The 25,448-nt window shown below is 42.7% G+C and overlaps 1 protein-coding gene across 5 annotated transcripts in view; it reads right to left on the bottom strand.

Moving 5' to 3' along the window:
• Window positions 1-17,718, bottom strand: part of Kif16b (kinesin family member 16B) — a 268,617-nt gene extending 250,899 nt beyond the window's left edge. For all 5 annotated transcript variants that reach the window (XM_070006712.1, XM_070006715.1, XM_070006713.1 and 2 more), the window contains exon 1: window positions 17,585-17,718. In XM_070006712.1, coding sequence (XP_069862813.1) covers window positions 17,585-17,631 — 47 coding nt within the window. In that variant the 5' untranslated portion in view covers window positions 17,632-17,718. The remainder of the gene's footprint in view (window positions 1-17,584) is intronic.
• Window positions 17,719-25,448: the final 7,730 nt, after the last annotated feature.

Genomic DNA, 25,448 nt, shown 5'->3' with positions numbered 1-25,448 from the left:
AAAAAAAAAAAAAAAAGAAAGAAAGAAAGGTCAGAGGCTGAGAGAAATGCAGTAACACACGGAGTCCACAAAATAAGCAAGTAGCAGCCCCAGAATGCAAACCCATATCATCTAGCTTCAGCAGGCATATGGCCCTCTACCAAGGTTCAGGCAGATAGCAGGCACACAGCGACACAACCACAGAGATGGTCTGTCTGGCCTGCATGATCGTCTGTTTGCTTGTTTTAACTGTTATCCTTACCAACATTTGGAATTTAGAGATTTTAAGAGTCCAGGTTCCCACTTTCATTCAATACCCGAATACCTACTACATGCCAAGTACAAAGAATATAATCCATGTATAAGATAGAAATGGTCCCAATGCTCATGGAGGATTGAGACAGCAGACCACTAAGTAAGAAAAATCTCTAAGATGCCAAATTATGATACTTGTTGCAAAGACAAATAGCAGAGAAGAGGGGCAGGAAATGCCAGGGCCTGGAATGCTGTTTTCAACAGATTAATTGGGGAAGCCCACATGGAGGGTGGGGTTTAAACAACACGCAGTAAAAGGACACTTCCATCACTGAATGTGGAGTGCAGTGGTCCTCCATGGCAGAATGGACAAACTGTCTCTGCAGCCAGAGGATGCTGAAGAAACAGATGGCTTACCCTTTATGATAGAGTGGGTGCCAGCCATAGTTTCCAGCCTTCCCTGAACCCAAGCACAGCCATGTGACTAACTTCTAGTACATCAAAGCTACCAAGAACTGGGTATGACTTCTCTACTCTCCTGCCCACTTCTGCTGGTTGTACAGAGATGAGGGGAGAGGCTTGAGATGGAAGAAAAGCCATCAGCTGACCTGACACTACAAGAGTGATCTACTTTTTTGTCATTTTTAGTGCTGAGTCCTAAAATGTGGAAATAAAAAACATATGGTACAAAAGCCTTTATGAACACTATTACTTCCCAGACAAGCTGAGCACAAGAAGCTCATTTCTCCTCTCCTCTGTTCCCAGAGTTTCTCACATGAATTACTTCAGCCAGCCTGGCCCCTGAGGCACTGAGCTTGTGGTCTCTGCACTATAATTTACCTAATCCTGCCTAAAACCTATCACTCTATTTCCTCACTATAGTTTGTGAGTATACATGAATGTGCACCCATGGGGACTTGAACTCAGGGTATAGGCACTGTTCCTGAGCTTTTTGTGCCCAAGACTAGTACTCTATCTCCTGAGCCACAGCTCCATGTCTGTCTTTTTGGGTGCTTATTTGGAAATAAGAGACTTACAGAATTTGCTCCTTGGGCTGGCTTAAAACTTCAATCCTCAGATCTCAGCCCCCTGACTAGCTAGGATTACAGGTGTGAACCACCAGCATCTACCTACTTCCTCACTCACGCCAAGTGCCAAGCCTCCAATCCCTCTATTGTGGGATTAAGTGATCTGCAATGCTCCTGACAAGGTGTTACCAGCTCAAAATGCCAATCTACATTGCAACAAAGGAGGCATACTTTGCTTTACTTATTCCAGTTTATCACCAATGTGCCAGAAGTGGAGCTGTGGCTCAAATGACAGAGCATTAACTTTGAGCACAAAAAGCTCAGACAGCACCCAGAGTTCAGGCCCCACGACCAGACCCCAAAAAAAAAGATAAAAGTTAAAAAAATATCTCTGGCCTGGTACCAATGGCTCACGCCTGCAATCCTAGCTACCCAGGAGGCTAAGATCTAAGGATTATGGTTTGAAACCAGCCTGTGCAAGAAAGTCCATGAGACTCTGATCTCCTACTAACCACCAAAAAAACTGGAAGTAGTGCTGTGACTCAAGTGGTAAAATGCTAGTTTTGAGCATGAAAGCTCAGGGACAGCACCTAGACCCTGAGTTCAAGCTCTAGGATGTGCACTAATAATAATAATAATAATAATAATAATAATAATAATTCCAAAATTTTGCTTTAACTATATCATGTCTTTCATGGACACCAGTCCAGGCCTACTAAAAATTTTGTCACATTGATCTTCTATTTGATTAAGCTGAGAGAAAGCATACAGAACACCAATCTGAGGGAAAGAAGATGGACTCTACCTGTAAAACTTTGTATTACATTTTTTCACTGAACTCTGGGCCTGGGTGCTGTCCCTCAGCTCTTCAGTTCATGGTGTGCTCTCTACCACTTGAGCTACAGTGAGTGCCACTTCTGGCTTTTTCTGCTTATGTGGTGCTGAGGAATCAAACCCAAGGCCTCATGCATGCAAAGAAAGCACTCTACCACTGAGCCACCTTTCCAGCCCCCACATTTTTTCACTTTTAAGCTAATCTCCACCATCTTGCATCTTTTTTTTTTTTTCATTAAAGTTCCCTTAGGAACTTTAAGTCCCACCCAGTGGAGCTCACCAAATAATGGGCCTGCACCCTATGCAGTATTTCCACACAGATCCACTGAGACAGCTCAGACTGTAAATAAGACCCTGAAAATATGAATCCACAGGTGCAACCAGGTGAGGCATACAAGGCTGAGGAAAAGGAAGCTCAGGAAAGACGTATACACAGTAGATTCCAGATCCTAAACTCCAGGGAGCTTAAATTCCCTACCCCAACTCACCTCAGCTTCCAAGAGGAAAGAGACCCAGGATTCATCTTTAGTACCCTGATTCCAGTTTTCTCTATCATATAAAAAATTTAGACCAACTTCTCTGGATAATACAGGCACTACACTAGTGATTCTGAAGCTACAAATCAAAAAATCCATTCAGTGGGTAACAAGCATTATGGTTTCTTTTTTTAACCAAGGTAGTAGAAAGTGTCAAATGCCAGTGTACATGGAACTGATAAATATCTTGCAGTGGGTCTGTGTGAGGATATAGTTCTGGATAAGCCCTGCAAAACACAAAAATCCTTCTTCTCAAATAAAATGACAAGTCCTTTTCACTAAATCAAAGCACCGTCTTAAAAAAAAAGCTTCTGTCTGCAATAACTTTTATCAGAAAATCTGAGATGTGCTCTCAGGGAGAGAAAAGTTCTGCAGCACACTAGACATTGATGAAAGTGAACTAAACAATTCAAGGGCGGCGAAGGGAGGGAAGGAATGAGAGAGAAAGAGGAAGAGCTTACACTAAGCAAGAGGAAAGAAATGTACATATCACGAGATTCGGAAGAAATGGTTGTATTGTCAAAGTTCGTAGAGTTCATAAGCTTTATAGACCATGATAAAGACAATTCACCTTGTGAAGGTTAAAAGTGTTTATGATGGGGGCTGGGAAGGTGGCTCAGTGGTAGAGTGCTTGCCTCGCATGCATGAAGCCCTGGGTTCAATTCCTCAGCACCACATAAGCAAAAAAAAAAAAGCTGGAAGTGGTGCTGTGGCTCAAGTGGTAGAGCAATAACCTTGAACTGAAGAGCTGAGGGACAGCACCCAGACCCAGAATTCAGTGTTTGTGACTTTAGCTAAGTATCACTATCCCACAATACTATGAAATTTATAATCACTTAATCTCAATAAATAAAAGTTCTGCAACAAACTGAAGTCAGAATTTTTTTTCCTACATATCTTTCCTTAGATAATGTATTCATAACAAATGGGGAAGAGTATGACCCGTGAAGAAACCAGAAGACATTAACCACTCGAGGGCAACAACACCTGGAAAAGATACTTACTAGCTAATGTCACAACCAGCCCCTCACAAACTATAGAAAGACCACAAAACCATAATGCAGTCTAACTTCAAGTTTATCACAATAACCCTACAGAAACTGAGGAGCAATGGAAAACATAATGTTCTTCAAGGTTAAAGTCAAGGAAAATGGGACTAAAACAACTGTCACAGGACCAAGAGATTGAGAAGAAACACCAACTCAGTGATACATGGGATCTTGGTTGGGATCCTGGACCAAAAAAGCACAGCTTATAAAATCCAAATGAAGACTCAGCTAAACCAATAGTAAGGTTTAGGGCACTGTATTGTAAGGTGTTAATACTGCAGGAAGCTGGATGAGATGTGAACTATGTCTACAAAATTAATGCAAGTCTAAAATGACTTCAAAGAAAAAAGTTTAGCTGGGTACTTCCCATAAACATAGAGGCTCAGGAGCTGAGTTCTGAGGATCGTGGTTTGAAGCCAGCCTGGGCAGGAAATATCTGTGAAAGTCTTTTCTCCAATTAAGCACCAAAAAGCCACAAGTAGAGCTGTGGCTTAAGTATTACAGCTCAAAACTTGAAAGAGAAAACTAAGACAGTACCCAGGCTCTGATTTCAAGACCCAGTATCAGCATTAAACAGTTTTTAAATTGTTTTATGAAGAAAGAAATGACAATATTTTGTCTCAGAAACTATGTATCATTTTGGAAGTGGTGCTATGGCTCAAGTGGTAGAGCGCTCACCTTGAGCTGAAGAGCTAAGGGACAGCACCCAGGCCCAGAGTTCAAGCCCCATGACCGACCAAAAAAAAAAAAAAAAACTATGTATCATTTAAACCAGAGCATCTGTGGTCCTTCCAATTCTCTAACCTGGAGAGAGAACAAGGAATCTTGGATGTATACCTCAGGCATTATGAACTTAATACACAGGAAAAGACTTTAATTACTGTAACCCTTCACCTGGCTCCTCCACAGACTTCTCCTGCCTCTCCCTTCTTCCTTATACCCTAGCAAGAGACTGTCAAGATTCTTTTTTCCTGTTCAAAAGCAGCAAAGTGAGCTGTAAGCATCTTAGAGATACCCAGGTTATAGATCCCTGGTTACTCACAGGAAGCACAAGGAATATGCAGGATAGGAAGGGCAGTCATGAATGCAACCAAGAGTATCTGAACACCCGGATCTGCTACGCACAGGACTAAGCTCTGAGGAAACAACCACATATAAGACCTGCAGTTCCTGGCTCTTACAAACTGGACATTAAGGAAGAAATTCAGATGACAGGAATGCTGTGAGGCCAGGAAACCAGAGGAATGTGGCACAGGGTTCTCAGAAGTTATCAGCATGGTCAGGATCCTTCTCCCATCCTGTTCTGTGCCTAAAAACCAGAGCTAAGGAGACTCACTTCTGCAGGATCATTGTTAACGATTTCATTAGATAATGATGGTGCAGGATTTAGCGAATGAGTGAGTGGCCAGAAATAGTGATTAATGACCTAAATTACTTATCAAGACCACTATAGTGAAAGTAGTAACTTTCTCAAAATACTCTACATTCTAGGCATCTGAGATGTACTCCAAGTGTCTACGAATAGAGTGCTAATCACAGAAACAGCCACTTCTCCACTGGCCAGCAACAATGAATAATGGATGCACTTGGAGATGGATGGAACAAATGCTCAGCCTAGTGCCAGTAAGAGTGGATGAAGGCAGGCTCCCTGCCCTGCTCTGGCAGCTACAGCTCGGTGCTTGACATCAATATGTGGGCTAAATCCAATCTAGCTATGTCTGACTGACATCCCATAAAGGATGCTAGCCGTGGCTCTTCATAACCTCAGCCTGACAGGAGTCAAAGACAGAAAATAACCCACTCAGTCCTCAGTGAGGAGTAGGTGTTATAAAACACTATCAAATCTCCCCTCCCCACTCCATCCTAACTGCAGGTGTAACTGTAATTGACATGTTTTCTTTCACAGAACAAGCTTTAGGAAGACTCTATTCCAAAAACCCTAACCTGCAAAAACAATAGAAGGCTAATGAAAAACAATCATAAAAGTATGTAAAATAAATCAACTTTGGGTCAAAGTGCTTAGGATCATACAACCAAACACTCTACATAATCTGACATACACATTCACACACACACACTTCAATCTCTCTTACTCTTGCTCTCACTCACACAGTCTCCATGTTTGCCATGAAACAATAGAAGTTTAATTAAAAAGTATGCTTAGTAAATACTCTTACCAAAGAGCATTTTAAAATACTAATACACTCTGCATAAGTATACTATACATTCTAAGATATTTTTAAATGTTACTTTCAGCATCTCAAAGAAAGAAAACACTGAGATGTACTCCAAACTAAAGCAGAGCCAACAGCACCCTCCCTGTGATAACTGGGCCAAGTGTCAAAGTCCTCCCACCCCCATCTGAGAAACGTTTATTCTCTAGCTAGCCAGCCCCCATCTCCATACCCCTCCTTATCCCTTTGGCATTCTTTCTCTAACCGCCTTACTCCCTGCAGTCTTCTTTTGCTCTTTTTTCTTTTGTCAGTGTAGGACTTGAACTCAGAGCCTGCGTACTGTACCTGAGCTCTTCTGTTCAAGGCTAGCATCTAACACTTTGAGCCACAGCTCCACTTATGGTTTTCTGGTGATTAACTAGAGACAAAAGTTTCATGAACATTTCTGCCCAGGCTGGGTTCAAACTGCAATTTTCAGATCTCACCCTTCTGGGTAGTTAGAATTACAGACATAAGCCACCAGCACCTGGCTTCTTTTGATCTTTTTAAAAAACCAAAACAGAGGGCTGGGAAGGTGGCTCAGTGGTAGAGCGCTTGCCTTGCATGCTTGAGGCCCTGGGTTCGATTCCTCAGCACCACATAAGCAAAAAGAAAAAAGCCGGAAGTGGCACTGTGGCTCAAGTGGTAGAGCGCTAGCCTTGAGCTAAAGAGCTGAGGGACAGCGCCCAGGCCCAGAGTTCAGGCCCCACAACCGACCAAAAAAAAAAAAAAGGATATAAAAACCAAAACAGAATCTAATCATATAAAATAATATTTATTGCCAGGCTCCGGTGGCTCACACCTGTAATCTTAGCTACTCAGGAGGCTGAGATCTAAGGATCGAGGTTCAAAGTCAGCCTGGGCAGGAAAGTCCATGAGACTCTTATCTCCAATAAACCACCAGAATACGGGAAATTGTGCTGTGGCTCAAGTGGTAAAGTGCCAGTCTTGAGCTGAATTGCTCAGGGACAGCATCGAGGCCCAGGGTTCAAGCCCCATGACCGACAAACAAAAAATAAAAGTTATCGAAATGAACTCCAGGAAATGGAAATTAGTAGTTTTTTTTTTTCATTGCTGCTTTTGTTTTCTTCTTGTTTGTTCATTTATCTATCTTTGAGAGGGTAAGAGGGAGGCACAGAAATGGGAGGGACAAAGGATGAACAAACGCAGTAGTGATACTCACTAGACCCTATGTTGAAAATAAACTATACAAATGGTGGGACAGGAGGGAAAAATTGGGAAAAAGGGAGGATAGGTGTGGCATTTTCCAAAAAGAAATGCACTCCTTACTTGGCTAATATAACTGTAACCCCTTTACACAACACCTTTATAATAACTTTTTTTGTTGTTGTTGTTAGTGGGGCCTGAACTCTGGGCCTGGGCGCTGTCCCTCAGCTCTTCACCTCAAGGCTAGCACTCTACCACTTGAGCCCCAGTGCCACTTCTGGCTTTTTCTGTTTATGTGATGCTGAGGAATCAAACCCAGGGCCTCATGCATGCAAGACAAGCACTCTACCACTGAGCCACCTTCCCAATCCCTATAATAACAATTTTTTTTAATTTAAAAAGCAGACAAACAAAAATAGCAGTCTTTTACCACATCTAAGTTTACAAAGCCCAGGTGAAGGCAGTGTTCCCAACCAGGAGACGGCTTCAAACAATGAGGAAAGGAATTTGAAAAGACTGAATTACAGTGGCTGAACTAAGTCCAGGTGACCAGGAACCAGTCTCTCTTAGTCTGAGGGCAGTCAACAGGTACCACCTCCATGCCCTCAGGACCCACTGAAAGCCCAGCCCAGACCCTAGCAGCTACGTCAGCACCCCCTAGCCTCAACAAGACCTCTCCAAAGCCCTAAGCTCAGTGATCATACAACCCACCTCCACTTACCAAATGGTCCTCTACCTGTGCTTCCTTAAGTATAGTGGTCATAACAAGGAAGACAGTAAGAAATAATAGCTATGGTGTTTTACTCCAAGTTTATACACACATGAGCCTTGTGTGATCTCCACAAGTAACCTGCATGGCAACTTTTAATTAACAGTAGTGGTTTTCAAATGCTGGGACCTCAGGCCCATTTTACACTCAAAAAAATATTGAGTAACCCAAAAAGTTCTTACTATATCATCTCTATGTATTGAAAGTTACCACACCAGAAATTAAAACAGGGAAACTTTTAAACAAAACATACAACCCACAGGGCATAAGGTCATGACATATCATGCATTTCTGGAAAACTCCACTGTATGCTCATAAGAGGAGGAAAGTTTAAGAAGGCAAGTGGTAAGTTACTAGTACTAAGCAAACACAGCTTTCCACTGGGATACCACACTTGTTGGGGGGGGACAGGGGGATAAGGGGACATCATTAGTTTGCAAAAGGAGAAAAAGATTTATCAACATGGCCAGTTCACTGGGCCATCCTACCAAAGAGCTCTGCCCCTGATCCTGGTTACAGGACTGCAGTCCCCCTTCTCCTCTTCACAGTGGTCTTCCTCATGACAATATTCCACCTCACTGACAATCACCTTTTGTTTCCCAGCCTCCCAAAACACCAGAGTTGCTACATTTCCACCAGCATCCTGAATCAACTCACATAACCACCATGACCCTGCATCCACCCTGACAAACTCCCCACCCATTATTCCACATTTGAGAAAAGTCACTCTTCTACTTAATAAGACCCCAAACCACTCAAGAGTCATCTCTGACTCCTCTGCCTCTGTTTGTCTTACTGTCTGGTCTTCACAATGTTTTTTGCAACTACAAAACCCAGGATATGAAATAATACAAACAAAGGAGGCAAAGACCAGATGTGAAGGTATCAAAAGTTTATGAGTAATTAGCTCTGAGTCATGGAATTAAGACAGATTGGCAAGTTGATTTCTTTGGTACACTTTTATATGTAACACATCATATATAAACAAATGTGCTACTTTCACACTCAGAAAAGTGTGTGAAGCTGGAGGTGTAGTTCAGTGATGGAGTGCTTGCCTATCATGTGAAATCCCTGGGTTCAATTCCTACCACTACAAAAATAAATCAAATAATAAAAGAAAATATAGTTTCTTCAGTTGTCTGTAAGGTTTGTTATTTTACTTGGCCCTTTGTCATCAACCAGAATCAGATCACCGGAGAGCTGGAGTTCAGTTCTTTTGAGGGGTGTCCTATACGACATCTGCACTCACACAACCTTGGACTCTTGCAGCACAGAGCAATGTCAAGTAAAGCCGTGGGATAGCAAGTGTTTAAAAGCACTTGGCACAGCACTTCACACACAGTATACAAAAGTTCATTGTTCTGGTGCTAGAAATAATATTTCCATACACTGCCATCAAATGAAACCTCAAAAAAAAAAAAAAAAACACACAAACTGGCAAAGTAAGCACTGTTTTGAAAACAGTAGCTCCCAGCAGGCTTTAGGGCCTAGCAATGTCAGAAATGTTACTCATGCCATCACCACCTCAGCCTGGGAGAAGGGACCCCTCCACTGCACAGATGGAGACACAGAAGCACTGAACAAGGAGGCAAGGGAAGTAAAAACCAGGCGCAAAGCAAGGGTGGACATCCCTGTGATTCGGGCCCTTTTCAGTCAGCACCCAGTAGAATTTTCCATGCGGGTGGACATGCTCTGTAAGCTGATCAACATGTGATCTTAAAGTGCATAGTGCAACTGATTAGATAAAATACTCATCTTATTTAAAGTTTATGTGGCCAGCAACTGCCATTCTACCATCAAAGGACAATTAAAAACCAAAGCAACTAGAGCTAACAAAAAGGGTCCTTCGGCCAGGCACTTGTGGCTTACGCCTATAATCCCAGCTACTTCAGGAGGCTAAGATCTGGAAGACTGAAGGTCAAAGCCAGCCCAGGAAGAAAAGTACATATAATTCCATCTCCCAGCAAAAAAGCAGGGTGAGATGTATGGCTGAAGTGGGAGAGCACCAGCAGCGCGGGCAAGCCACTAGTGAGTGTGATGTTCTAAGTTCAAACCCCAGCATTGTATTCCCTAAAACACAAAAGCCCTAACAAAACCCTGCTGCTCCCTCTCAGCAAATACTTACAAAAAACTAAATCCTAATACACTAGATTTGTTCTACATCCCATCTACCCCTGCCTTCCACCATGTCTTCCATACAATGGAAGGACAAGGATTTTAGGAATTTAAAATAAAAGGGACTTGGGTGCCAATCCTGACTCCACAGTGTCCTAACTGCGTGACCTTGGCCAGAGTATTTCAGTCTCTGAGTTCATATTTCTAATCTGGAGATTGACAATTCCAACTCCCAAAGAACATCTACTAAGCATTTACCAGTTACACTACCTAGTAAAGGGTTACTGGTACTACTCTTCAGGGCTCAACTCCAACTCTACTCTCTTGAAGAAGAGACCCTGGAGACCTCCTCCTCCAGGTTCTAGAGTCCCCAGAGGCTTCATTTCAACAGTCGCTGTTGTTGGGTGTCTATGTAGGCTCAGCCACTGGACCAGCAGGTCCCTGAGGTCATGTCACCTGTGAGCTGTGAGGCAGCAAGTGTCTACATAAAAGCTCTGAAAAAAAAAAAAAACAGGAGCTGGCCTGCCCCAGAATTATTATCTGAGAGGTCTCTGTTAGAAAGAAAGAAAAGAAAAAAAAAAGGAAAAAAAGTCCCTAGCTGTCAACTGATAGGAGGAAGAAATGCAGTTGCCAGGGTAAAGAGAAGAGAACCGAATGCAGGAGTTGGCTCCATCACTACAGACCTCAGAGACTGGCCAGGGACTATCCTCCCTTTGATGCCATCTTGTTCTTGAAGAGACAGATTTCACCATACCTGAAAAGGAATCGATCCCATTCAAACATGCCCCAGGCGATTTTCTTCTTTTGCTGCTCTGAGCTTAGGAGTCAGGGAAAATAAATTGCACAAGACATGCTAATCAGAAGGAAAAGAAAAGGGCAGGCAGAAAAGGGGAAAAAACATGGGCTGGATTTACCTTAGATAAAATAGCACATTACACAGCACAGCCACAAAGCTGGCACTCTTCATTAAAGAAACTTTTTGGTTGGGCTAGGACGGTGGCTCAGTGGGAGAGCGCTTGCCTTGCATGCCTGAGGCCCTGGGTTCCATTCCTCAGTACCACATAAGCAAAAAGAAAAAAGCCGGAAGTTATGGCTCAAGTGGTAGAGCACTAGCCTTGAGCTGAAGAGCTGAGGGACAGCGCCCAGGCCCAGAGTTCAGGCCCACGACCAGACCCCCCAAAAAAACCGAAACATTTTGGTAAAACACCATTTTTAGTAAAGGTACAGTCCATAAACTTCAAAAAGAAGACTAACAACAAGTAGTATTGTTTTTCTTGGCTTTTCTGGGAATGGAACCCAGGGAGTCATGTACTCTAAGCAAGTCCACAACCACTGAGCTTCATCCCCAGCCCAACAAGTGATCATGGAACCCTAGCTAGATGCAGGCACCTTGGGGAGGGCTTGTCCCTCATGCATTCCTCATTGAATCCACACTGTGATTTTTACATGGCCACCCTCAGCTCCTTAGTCCACTCTGAACCAATTTAATGATCCAGACACATCTTTTAATGAAACAAAACAAAATAAAAGTTAATTGTATATACGAATAAATGACTTGGGCTGGGAACGTGGCGTAATGGTAGAGTGCTTGCCTAGCATGCATGAAGCTCTGGGTTTGATCCTTCAGTACCCCATACAGAAAAAGCCAGAAGTGGTGCTGTAGCTCAAGTGGTAGAATGCTAGCCTTGAGCAAAAGAAGCTTAGGGACACTGTCCAGGCCCTGAGTCCCAGCCCTAGGAATGGCAAAAAGAAAGAAAAAAAGAATGACTCATAAGGTATTTTACATGTCTACAGATCTATAATGGAAGATCTATATCTCATTGTAAATCAAAAATATTTACAATATTTACAAAAATTTGTAAAGTATCTATAATAATCAACATCCTTTATAGTCACAAAAACTAAGGCTCAAAACAATTAAGTCTCTTGCTCAAATGAACACAGACAAACCAAAATTTTAACCAACTCAGCCTAGCCCTGACACCCTGACCCTCTTCACGTTGGCAGACCAATAGGGTAGGATAGACAGTCCTGAAAGACCACCCAGTGTTTTCACAGAAAAAGAAAGGACAACACCACAAGTCAACAGTCAGATTAGTTACCAAATTATGATTTTTCCTTGTCTCTTCAGAGAACAAACTTAAGAGCCTGTAAAATCATAAAAAAAAAAAAAAAGTGAAACTCGTTAAAAAAAAAGACTAGGCACTAGGCCCAAGAAAAATAAAAGTAACTAACAAAATGGAGTAGTAATGTACACCTTGTTGTTAAACATTTTGCCCATACAAAATTATAAAGAAAATCAAATTTCTGCTAGTGATTTATTCATTTTATAAAGCACAGGCTGTGGACTCCATGCAAGTGAACCTTGTGTCAAATTCTGAATGTTTCTACCCCTAGAATTCCAATGTTGAACTCTAACCCCTAAGGAGGTAGTATGAAGAGGTAGGTGGAGTGTCTGGAAGGTAAATCATGAATGAGATGAGTGCTCTCATAAAACAGGCCCAAAGAAGTTCCCCTTTCCACTAGGAGAGAATACAACAACGAGATAGCTTACCAAACCCTGATCAGCCAATCTTGGGACTTGGCAGCCTCCAAAAGCACAGAAATGCTGTTTTTCAAAGGACCCAGCTTGTACAACTTTATTATAGCAGTCCAAACATGTAAAACACTAGGTCTCCCAAACTATGAAACAGCATACAATTCAAGTCTCTTACCTGCTTAAGGTTCATGCAAAGATGCACTTAATTTTGTACCTGGTGCTCCTACTAGAGCCAGGCACAGAACAAACTCTCAGTAAAGATAGCTGCTGTGATCTCTACACACCACAATTCCTCTTCACAACTGGAATGAGTACTGCTGCCACGTAAGCCATAGGACAGTAAAAACAAACTCCTAAAAACTTGGACAGAATCAAGCACTTGAACTCATTAGGACAGAAGGCTAAGGAGTATCTTAAGGGCAAACTCACTTTTACACCATTTTGCCCCATTCTTAAGGTCCTGGCTGCAGCAATCTCTGTCTCTCTCTGTCTCTCTCTGTCTCTCTCTGTCTCTCTCTGTGTGTTTCTGTGTGTGTGTGTGTCTCTCTCTCTGTCTCTCTCTCCTTCCCTCCCTCCCTCCTCCTTCTTCCTCTCCTCTCCTTCCTCCTTCCTCTCTCTCCCTTTCCATCTCTCCCTCTCTCCCCTCCTCTCCATTCCTCCCCCCACTCTCCCTTCCTCCCCCTCCTTCTCTCCTGTGGGTTGCTTCCTCTTAGCCAGAGCTATAAATACAGTAAGGAAATCCATTGAAGTAATTTTAAGGAAGGAAGGACAATAAGGAATGCCAATAGAACAGGATTAGACACCTGTAATCCTAGCTACTGAGAAGGTTGACGGCTAAAGATCACAGTTTGAAGCCAATCAAGGCAGAAAATTCTGGGAAACTCATCTCCCATTAACCAGCAAAACATTGAAAGTGGAGGTATGGCTCAAGTGGTAGAGAGCCAGCTTGAAGCAAAAAAGCCAAGTGAGGCAGGCCCTGAGTTAAAGCCTCAGTAGAAGGAAAAAAGGACAGGGAGGGAATAAGGTATGTATAGTATGTATGAAATCTCACAATGAAACAAAAATTTGCTAATAAAAATGTCTCTAAATTGTTTAACAACTTTCTCCAATCCTACCCAGCAACCTACTCAAACTTCTGTTTCCTGTCTCAAAGGTAAATAAAAATGAAACCTTGCAACTATTGGTCAATCATGCATGAGCAATGTGAAAACTGAAACAATAAAATGGAAAATGAAAAGGCTTTTCATCTTCATCTAACAGATTCTTCCTCAGTTTTCCTCTTAAGAGGATTCATTATTAATTGGTTATATGCAGCTATAGATCTCTGTGTACATGTTTATATTTGTGTATGTATCTTGCTTTTTCCAATACCTAAGGTGAAACTCTTTTTAAGACACTACAATCTTGAGTGATGCATAGTATTCCATCAGATGATATAGGTCCTAATTCTAATAAATCTCCATGCGTTTCTATATTCTGTACATTTAAAATTTCTTTCACTGTACCACACAATGGTGCAGCAAGCATCCCTGAACATACATCTTGTCAGGTACAAGCAATCTGCATAAGAAATTCTTAAAAGTGAAATTACTAGATCAAAGGGATTAATTTCTAAAGTTTCAGAGGTTTGGGCTCCTACTGCTGGTGACTGATTCAAAGGGTGTTTTGTTTTGGGTATTTTTCCCCACTGTTTTACCAACAACTGATAAAGCTCAATTCATATCTACCAGTCTCACTGGATTAAAAAAAAAAGTTTCCTATGGTCATTATAATTTACATGTCTTTCCTTATGAACTACACCAAGTATTGATTTTTTGTTGTTGTTGTTGTTGTTGTTGTTGTTGCAAGACTGGGACTTGAACTTGGTATGTTCTGTGTACTGGCTGACACTCTACCAACTAAGCCACGCCTCCAACCTCAGATGGCCATTTTTATATGTCCTTGTATTTTACTGCCAATTTCTGGATTCTGGACTCTCTGTAACCGCCCTTTTGAAGGTTACCAGTATGCTCATCTCTAAGACCAAGGAAGGACCTCACTGAATTCTTACCACCTTGGAAACATTTGGCACGAACAACCACCACCACTTTCAGGAGACTCTTTTCCTTCCCCCACACAACCTGCCATGTGAGTTCTTCTCTAAGGTAACAAGTTATTCTTTTCCTGGAATCCTAAAGACAGACATCCCAATATCAAATCCTGGCAACCTTTCTTTCTCTCCTACTATATGTCAACTGTCATCTCTGTGCACAAGATTTCCAGATGAGGGCTGGGAAGGTGGCTCAGTGGTAGAGTGCTTGCCTTGCATGCAGGAGGCCCTGAGTTCCATTCCTTAGCACCACGTAAACAGAAAAAGCCAGAAGTGGTACTGTGGCTCAAGTGGTAGAGCACTAGCCTTGAGCTGAAGAGCTCAGGGACAGCACCCAGGCCCAGAGTTCAGGCCCCACAACTGACAAAAAAAAAAAAAAAAAAAAATTTTCAGATGACAATCCTGAATCCTCAGAGACCTTAAACAAGTTTCCGACTATCCGATAAGCACTTCCCATCACAAACAGAAGCCCTCCCTCCCATACCTCAAGGTCAACAGACACACCTTACTCACTCTGTTGCAGAGCTCCTACATGACACTTACTACACCCAGAGAGAGAATGCACTACTTTGCTGTCCACTCTCCCCAAATCTTGACCCATCTAAGAATCAAACTTCGGATAATGACTCAACATCCTTCCCCTTCTCCTCCCATCCAATAAGCTGGATAATCCTGTCCATGAGGTCAGTGAACTGTCTTGGTGGATTATGCCACCATCCTATTTCCCCTTCTGACCTGGTTGCTGCTTCCTTAACTCTCATCCCACTCTTGATGTCACCAGAGTTCTCTGCCAAGAACAAACATCATATCTACCTTCTCAAAGAATGGGGTTTCTGTATTTGTTTCCAACCATCCCTCCATGGGCTTAAGGCCTACATTCCTAAGGCAATGAATTCACACCAGTCTCTGGAGGCCCAGTTTTATGAATCATGTCAATATCTAACCCCACTCTCACCAGACAGTGGGGTCTTGGCAAACACAATAATTCACAAATCTCATATTCTAGATAGCACTTAACATAATGAGAGACATCTGTAGGAGCTTAATAAATGCTTTCTAAAGTTAATCTGTGCAACATTCTAGGGTGTTCATATTATTGCAAAGCAATAAGAACTGATCATATATGTAAATCTGTAATGAAAACATTTTCTAAGATTAAGTTTCAGTTGCTCACACCTACAACCCTAGCTACTCATAAGGCTAAGATTCGAGGACTGCAGTTCAAAGCCAGCCCATGCTGAAAAGTCCATAAGACTCTCATCTCCAATTAAAAGCTGAAAGCAGAGCTGTGGCTCCAGAGGTAGAGCATCAGCCGTAAGCAAAAAAGCTAAGGAAGCCATGCACCAGTGGCTCCTAACAACTCAGGAGGCTGAGATCTGTGGATCAAGGTTCAAAGCCAGCCCAGGCAGGAAAGTCCATGAGACTCTTATCTTCTATTAACCTCCAGAAAACCAGATGTGGCACTGTGGATAAAAGTAATAGAGCATTAGCCTTGAGCGAAAAAGATCAGGGACAGTATTCAGGCCCTGAGTTCAAGCCCCACAACAGACAAAAAGAAAAGCTAAGGGTAGCCTAGGCTGACCTCGGATTCTCTATCCTCCTGTCTCAGCCCTCCAGGCACTGAGATCGTAAGAGTGGACCACCACTTCTTGAAAGAAAAATCATTTTAAATCATCTAAATAACTTTGAGGTCTGTTTAACTTGCATGACTGAGTGCTGAGTGTACAAAGAAACAAATATTCTCTTAGGGCTTACTTTTTTTTAAATGTCAAACTCCTTCCCTAAAAAGTGACCTGGCCCTGGTGGCTCCTATCTGTAATTCCAGCAATTAAGACACCAAGGTAAGATTACGTATTCTATGTAGCCTAGGCTATATAGTAAGACCTTATCTCAAAAATGAAAAAGAAAATATTTTTAACATCTTCAAAATTAACTTGACCATCACACACACTCACAAAAAAATAACTGGCTCACTGACTTCTGAAACACTAGTTTTTAAAGGTCACAATTTAGAATGACTCCCTGCTTACTAAATGGAAAATTCGATTCAGAGGAGTAAAATAAGGTTCTAGAAAGCTCTTGACTCTGTGGTCTTCTAGTAGCCTAACCAGTTGTGAGAAATCAGCCAACACTGACCTCCACAAGTTGCCAGCATGACCTGAAGAGAAAGGCCACATAGCAAGTCAGATGCACAACAACCAGGTTGAAAAGTTAATAAATACAAACGTCTCTGTGCGAACTGTGTCTATCACCTTGGAGGTTGTCCCAGTTAGATCTACTTCAGAAAGTTAAACTAGTTTAAAAAGTAACTTTTTCCAAAGCATCTTGTAAACTGAAGAAAGAAGTCATTGATTGACAAGGAAGCACAGATGACTTCGGGGAACAAGGGAGTGAGCAGGACTTTATAGACACACGTAACAAGGTTAAATTCTAAACGTGTTCTCACTCTTCCCTCTCAACATCATTAGTTAGCATTAGTGCTAACACGTGTAATGTGTCTCTGACTACTTGGGAGCCAAAACTTCGTCAAAGTTTCCTCGTTCCCCTGTTCACCTGAAGTTAGGGAACTGCTAAGTTCAGGGGGCTCAAAACTGTCTCTAAGACAGCTTAAAAAAGAAAAGTAGCATGGATGACAGAGACTAGGTGAGTTGTCACCAAGGAGGGATTTACACCTGCCAGCTCAGGGTGTCCCCTCCCCCTCAGCACGCCCCCCCCCCTGCAGTGGAGCCCAAAAATGCTCTGGAAAAAGGGGACGAGCGAAAACCTGCAGGAGTTGTTGGGCTGGGGGCGGGTTGTAAGAATCGTCTCCCCCAGACCTCGCCAACTCTACTCCCCAGGTCCTCTCCAGGACACCATGAAAGGGACAGCAAAGCACGGCGTCCCCCAGGCCCCTAGCGGCCAGCCAGCACCAGGTGGGCCGGGAACTTACTTGCCCGGGACGCTGACATCCAGGCTGACCTCTGAGAGGACCCGGAGACCAGCTTTTCCGGGATGGGGTGCTCGACACTCACCTGCGATTCATGGGCCGGACTCTCACGGCCACCTTGACCGATGCCATAGCTCATGCTGTCCGGGCCAGGGTACGCTCCAAACAACCCGGCGCCCCGCGGCGACCAGCGAGCGTCTCCGGCGACGGCGCCCGCGGCCCCCGCCCACTTCCCTCTCTTCCCCGCCCCCCTGGCCTGGGCCGGCCGGACCTGGAGTCGCGCAGCGGGCCCCACTTGCCAGGCCCTCTGAGCATGCTCAGAGCGGCCCCGCTCCACGTGATCCAGGCACCAGGATTTGGCGGCGGCCCTCGGGGTGAAGGGGCGGAGCCTGGGCGGGGCTTGGGCACCGCCTTTGGAGGCAGCCAACTCGGCCCCCCACCTTTGCGCCCCGAGGCCAAGGATCAGGAGCTTGGCTGGAGGGGGGGGGGGGGTTCGTGGCCAGCTGAACCCATCCACCCTCCCTCGAAACCCTGAACCCTGACTTTGAGAGGACGGCTGCATTTAGGGCCCGAGCAAAGACTACAGTCACAGGGCGCAAATTTTCCAGGACCTGACTTTATCCAGGAATGCATGACCTGGCAGCCAAGTCCATTTTACAGAGGAACAGACTGAGAGGCGACCAGCTTATCCCTAATGCACTCTACTAGAGCTTTCTCTGCTCCTCCAAATAAAAACACACACTCCAAGAGTGTGTTTTGGTCCCTTCGATTAAAAATGCAGACAGGAAAAAAAAAAAACCAAAAGATAATAAAAAAAATGCAGACAGGAAAAGTCCGTCCTTATCTGAAAAAAACAACAACAAAACACTCAGATCTTAGATTTTAGGATTAAGTTTTTGTATGTTTGTTCTGGGCAGATCAAAATCAATAGCCTTGGGGCAACCTTGGCCTCCAGGACTCTTAACCAAGGAAGTTCTGCCCGGACTCCTTCCAGGCCCCAGGAGCCCAGTCCCAGTCCTTAGGAGCGTTGGTCAGCGGTGGCCTTTGCGTTTTTCTTTCAGATGAAGAGGACCACGCTCACTAGGAGAGGCTGCTCCTCCCTAGAACAAGTTCACCCCACTCCCCACAGCCAGGAGCTGTGGGAGGAGGAAGGATCCAGAGCGTGAGCCCCAGGCCATCACTCGCGTCGGGGGTACCCCGGTCTGCTTGACTGAGGCTTGGTGCCTCACTTGCACACTTGGAACAACTCCTTGGACTCGGTGAAAGCTTTAAGTAGTTGGTGCGTCTGCAAACATACGACCCACACGGGGCATCGTCATCTCATCACCTGCCCTAAGCTTCTAAGGCTAAGCTAGAACCACAGCGTCCCTCTATCTGATGTCTAAAGTCACGGAAATGCCCAGGGCCGAGAGTAGAGAGGCAGATTCGTTCCTCTGCTGGGCGGCGGGAAAACTGGGAAGGCTGGTTTGGGGCGGGGAGGCGGGCAAAAGGATCAGGCATGCGCAGTAGCAGTGGGCTGGTGAAAGAAGCAACCGGGAAGCCAGCGCCCTGCCCGGGCAGGGGCGGGGCCCACCTTATATGGGAGCTGCGTAAGGACAAACTTCCCCGTCAGCGCTCTCGCGGGGGCGGGTCCCAGGCAGGCTATACAAACCAAGATGCCCAGGCAGGCTCTCCAAGCCAAGCCCACCTATGCTCGGGACAACCAAGCTCGCTCAGGTGTGGAGTTATGTAGCGAACACCCTAGAATCCCACACCCCCGGCAAAGCCTGCTCCATTCTTTCTTTCTTTCTGTTTTGGGTCGGTTGTGTGTGCTCTGGGCACTCAGTGTCCCTGAACTTTTTCTCTCAAGGCTACAGCTCTACCACGTGAGCCATGGCGCCACTTCAAGCATTTCCTGAACAGTTTATTGGAGATAAAGACCTTTCCAGGCTTTGAACCACGATCCTCAGATCTCAGCCTCCTGAGTAGCTAGGATTACTGGCGTGAGCCACCTGCACCCAGCTCCTACTCAGCTCTTGAAGATGACAGTATTAAACTTTTCAGGAGTTCTAACTCATTAACAGTGATTTTTATGTCTATTTTCTTCTTTGTTGTTTTGTTTGTTTTTGTTTTCTTTTTGCGGGAGGAGGGAAAGGGGTGGTGTTGATTTTTTTTAATTTATTACTAGCAGCCTAGAAGAACTTATAAACCCTCTGGTTTTCTGTTACGTTGTAAATGGGCTCAGAACCGTTTGCCTGCAGCTTTGAAATAGTAGGCAGTTAGAGCCTCATCTCACCAAGGACCTGAAGGAGCAGACAAATGCATGGGGAGATTACAAAACAAGGAATTGCCTCATCTTCACAGACATTATTTGCAAAAGTCAATGTTCCTATAAAACCGCAGATTTTGTCTGAGTAGGCCTGGGTTGAAACACTCCATACTGGATTTCCAACCATCTCTGGGGAATGTGGGTGCTTTTTTGTATCCTTGAAGTACTTTGAGGAGCAAAGTTTACATGCAAGCTGGGTGGAAGCTCTGGAAAACATTCATAGGTTCTAAAACCAAGGCCCAAAAGCTCAGTGAGGAGCACTCACTGGTCTATATCATTTATAGATTTTTTTTTTTTTTGGTCCAGTCGTGGGGCCTGAACTCTGGGCCTGGGCGCTGTCCCTCAGCTCTTCAGCTCAAGGCTAGTGCTCTACCACTTGAGCCACAGTGCCACTTTCGGCTTTTTTCTTTTTGCTTATGTGGTGCTGAGGAATCGAATCCAGGACCTCATGCATGCAAGGCAAGCGCTCTACCACTGAGCCACCTTCCCAGCCCCTCATTTACAGATTTCTGTATAACTAAATGCCTCAAAATTTAGCAGCTTAAAATAAAATTAAACAAAAAGGTTGACTATTTTGTGGGTTTCTGGTCTAACCTGGTCTGTGTGGCTTGCATTAATGTTGGTTCTCTTTTTATTTTGAAAGGGGTTGGACCAGATTCCTTTCTGTGCAAGAATGCCTTCCAGGAGGATACACCCAGCACATATGTGGCCAGGCCCACATTAAGTGTGGGAAGGGAAATGTATGAAAAAGTTTACAGGAAAGATGCCAAAATACTAAATCTACCATGCCCTGAACTGGTGTGAGAAAAAAAATCTTTTCATCTTTCCTTACCCTTAACTAAAAATGCATTAGTTTTAGTAACATCTCAGAATTTAATGCTTCTGGAAATGACAGATATTTTAGTTAAATTAGAATTGCTGCTGCTCTCTCAAATTGTTCTTGTATTTATTGCTCCTCTGGAATTAGGTCCATTGTCAGGCTGCTACTAGAACTTGTTATTTAATACAAGGGCAATTATGACTGTATCACAAGTTTGGTTTTATTTCTTTACAAAAAATTTTAATAAGGATTTATTTTAGTATAACAGGATTAAGGTAGAAAGGAAAGAAAAAGGAAGGGATAGATAGATAGATTAAAGAAATAGTATAAATTCAATTGAAGGGCATTTCTATCTTAAAAATAAAATAACCTGAATTGTGATATAAAGAAAATATTCTGAGACCTGGCTTCATATCCAAATGGAATTAATTAGCATTAATCCTGACATTAATAAGACATATTCATGAAGTGTGTTTGTGTGTGTGTGCATGTACATGAGTACAGGCACATATACTCTGGTTTGGATTTCTTATATATGACTTATTTTTCTCTTCATTTACTGTTGAATTTTTTCTGGGTGTTACCCATTTCATTATTGCTGCAGAATTCTGAGTTACTTAAAGTTTCAAAGTGAGACAGACTTGCAAAGTTTACTCCAAAGTGTCTGAACTAAATAGAGCACTATTATTGGATTAAAAAAAATATTAAACCCACCTCAGCTATATAGCCTCCAAGGGATAAATTTGACTCACTTTCTGCTAACCATGAATTTAAGGAGAAAAAAACATCTTGATAAGCAGTGGACTGGCACATTGAAAGTGGAACGTAGGGTAGAACTGACATCTCATAAATACATTTTTTCCTATATGCTAGAATTATTGACCACAAGCATCATTTACACAGTATACACTTTTATCTCCTAGTAGAGGTGTCTTAAACAAGGAATTTCAGTTGGATTTATTTAACCAATAAACAACACCAAGTGTTCTCTTAATTCTCAAGCAAATGGATAATAGAAACAGAAAGACAGTAAATCCCAATGCAGCTCTATTTTCATTCTGTAAATCATAAATCTTCTTGTAACATATTAAATACTGAAAGCCAAAGATAATTTTGAAAAGTTTGCTTGGGAGCCTGAGAGAAAAATCTAGATTCCAAAGTAACTGTAAAAATAATCACAAAAATCACACTTGGTGATTTTTAGCAATGTTCTAGGCAGGTAGTCATTCACACAGTGAATAAAGGAATCACAGCAGATTCAATTTAATAGAAACTATCACCTCAAATTATAGTCATTTTATATACTAAGATGAAAAAGATTGTTTTCAATTGCATGTAATGATGTCTCTGGTCACAAATAGTTCAGAACCAATGGGCTTGATGGAGTCTGTAACAGCATTTCAACTTCTTAAGAGGGAGAAACCACATTTGTTGAAAGAATACAGAAAAGTCTCATGGATGCATTAGTTTTGAAAATGGGTCTTAAAGGAGGGATGGAATTTGAGCTACCAAGATATGTGACAAGTAACGTTGGAGACAGAAGAAATACCTTAAACAGATGTTTAGAGTTAGGAAAGCATGTCTGTTCTGTTCCTAGAATAGTGAGAAAGCTCCTTTACCTGAAGCAGAGAATGAAAAGTTTTAAAATAGTTATAGAGGCTGGAGTATGGCTCAATAGTATATTCTTTGCTTAACAGTAGCAAGGCCCTGCATTCTTGCTTTAGCACCAAAAAAAAAAAATCCTGCTCATATTTTTGCCTTACAGGTTCTGTTGTGTGAGCAAGCCTAGACCAGTGTACAAAATGATAGCATGATCCAGTTGAACTAGTACCACAGCTAGTAAGTGTTCAATTACCAGACTTAGAAGGAGGATACCTTTACCCAGCTGACCCCACCCAGCTAACTAGCAGATCACATGTATGGGAGAGGATGACCCAGAGTGACTGAGCCAGTCCAACCGAGCAGGCTTAATTATAGACTTCTAAACAATAAATAGATGGTTGTTTAATCCATTCAGTTTAAGGAAGGTGTGTTACTGCTTGCATCTTGATCCATTCTATCTTATTTAATGAGAAATGGCCATTCATGAGCCTTTTAAGTCAAATACAAATGTGAATCTGGAAATCAGTGGCTCATGCCTATAGTACTAGATACTCAGGAAGCTGAGATCTGAGGAAACCCAGGGAAGACAAATTCAAGAGACTCATCTCCAATAAATTAAAAATCTGTAACTAGAAAAGTGGTTCAAGTAGTAGAGCACCAACCATGAATAATAAAACCAAGCAAGAGCTCAAGGCCCTGAGTTCAAACCCCAGTACCAGCACAAAAAGAAAGAAAAGAGAAGGAAGGAAGGAAGGAAGGAAGGAAGGAAGGAAGGAAGGAAGGAAGGAAGGAAGGAAGGAAGGAAAGGAGGGAGGGAGGGAAGGAAGGAAGAGAGGGAGGGAGGAACAGAGGAAGGGAGAGAGGGAGGGAGGGAGGGAGGGAAGAGAAGGAGGGGAGGGAGGGAGGAAGGAAGAAAGAGAGGGAAGGGAGGGAGGGAGGGAGGGAGGGAAAGGAGGGAGGGAGGGAGCCATAGAAATGCCTGTGACTCTTTGCCCTAAGGTCCTTCTGATGGGCTTTCATAACCATGGCTGAAAACTTAGAATCTTGATGGTCATTTGTTACATTACATTTGGAGATGCCAAAGTTCAGACTGCCAAAGTAACTGTGAAAACCATTTTCCTCATCCCTCTGTGAAACTCAAATCAATGAAACCAAGTCATAAAAGCAATATGGTCTCTAAACAGATTACCTGCATCTCCATAGCCAAACATGGGCTCCAGATGCTCCTCTTCTCTCTGAAGATATTTCCTGAGCTCTACCTTCCTAGTCCTCAATGCACCAACCCGTTGATAAATCCTTCTTTTTTCTTTTCTAACTTAATTTTGTCAAGGTGATGTACAGAGGGGTTACATATATAAGGCAATGAGTACATTTCTTGTCAGACATTTTTACCCCCTTTCTCATTTTTCTCCCACTTTTCCACCCCCCTGACTTCCCCCTCCCCAAGTTGTAAAGTTCATTTCCAACATAGTATCTTGTATCACCGTTGCATTAGTTCACCCCTTGTCCTTTGTCTCGCTATTTTGTTGACCCCTTTTCCTTCCCCAAATCAGATAAATATACATACAAGACACAGGTTACCAAAATAAAAAATAGTGACAACAGGGGATAAACAAAGGAAAACATGAAAGAAAAAATAACTTCAGACATTACATTAAAAGCAACAACAAAGAATCACCTCTTGTTTCCATATCTTGGAGTTCATTTCACTTAGCATCATCTTATATGGTCAAATGTACATAGCTAATGAACTATTGTGATCCTCTGCTAGGACTATCCTAGACCTATACTAATTATTACAAATAAGGGAAAACATGGAGCCATGGCTTACTTCACTTAATAGGATTTTTTCCAAGTCTTTCAATTCCCTTACAAATGGGGCAATGTCATTCTTTCTGATGGAAGCATAGAATTCCATTGTGCATATATACTACATTTTCTTGATCCATTCATCTACTGAGGGGCATCTGAGTTGATTCCATATCTTAGCTATGACAAATAATACTGCAATGAACATGGTTGTGCTTGTAGCTTTAGTATGGCCTTATATGTGGTCATTTGGGTGAATACCCAGGGATCACTTCTTCTTCTAACTGCTTTGCAGCATGGCCCACACAGCTCATCTGTGGTTTCTGACTCACTAGAGCTTTTTTTTCCTTTATTTATCTTTATGATAGGTTAGTCTTGAACTCATGTTCTTCCTATCCAAGCCCTAAGATTGAAGCATTTTAAAACTTGGTTTTTAGTATCTCTTATTCAGTAAGATTGCAAATGTTTTAATAAGGATAAAGGTCTTCTAATTCTCTATACTCTTAATAATGCCAGCTTGGTAAATATTTAACCTGATAATTAGCAAATCCAATAAACTCATTACACTAGTCTGTTTCTGCAGGTGACCTGTATATAAACATGAATTTCTACATGATGATTATCTGGTTTATTTTCTCCCTTTTTGTTTCTTTAACTAGCCCCTAACATAGAGGTTATGCCATTTGTTACTGTCAAGCTTAATTAAGCCCATTATAATTCGTTAACCCCTATGCTTGCTTTTTAATTAACATTGATTAACACAAACAAGTATAAAATAGGCCATCAGCACTTCGCTGAAGTGCTGATTTGGATTGTATTGGTAATCCAATACAGTGTAGAAAATGGCAGGATAGTCATTTGTGCTCTACTTACATAAGGAGACAAATGCTACATTACAAAACTAAGCCAAGAAACAAAGTACCGTATTCATTTTGTCTGATTAAACCTTTACCCTGGTTAACTCACCCTGTGATGGTTTTAAACCTTGAGTATGATTGCTGAAAGCACAGTTCCAAGGAGCTTGCTTCATTTCATTTTTGGTACAAAAGAGGGAGATGTTTTGAAGTGGACAGATGGATAGTGGAGGGTCAGTCATCACAAAGCAGCCCCTTGGGCTCACCATGGATAACTGTGGGCCAAGGTCTCATTTTGTAGTTCTGGGAGCAAGTCCAGAATTTGATGGAAGCAGGTTAAACAAGAATGCTCAGCAATGAGTGCCTTCAGAGACGTTGACAAGGAAAAACTTAACAACCTACAAATGAATTCTCTCTGCCTGCTCACCAGCCCTTTCTCCCCTAAAAATATCCTCTATTCTAGATCATGTGTTTAGGTTTCCTTGCCCCCTGAGTTCAGAGGTCGTGCATGTTCTAGCACACATGTGGAAGAAAGTCCCAGTGCTCACACGTGCAT

This window comes from Dipodomys merriami, unplaced genomic scaffold (genome assembly GCF_024711535.1).
Source record: "Dipodomys merriami isolate MVZ:Mamm:240054 unplaced genomic scaffold, mDipMer1.0.p SCAF_7, whole genome shotgun sequence".
NCBI classification, from domain to species: Eukaryota; Metazoa; Chordata; class Mammalia; order Rodentia; family Heteromyidae; genus Dipodomys; species Dipodomys merriami.
Note: the sequence above shows the minus strand (reverse complement) of the source record. Positions and strands in the feature narration are given on the sequence as shown.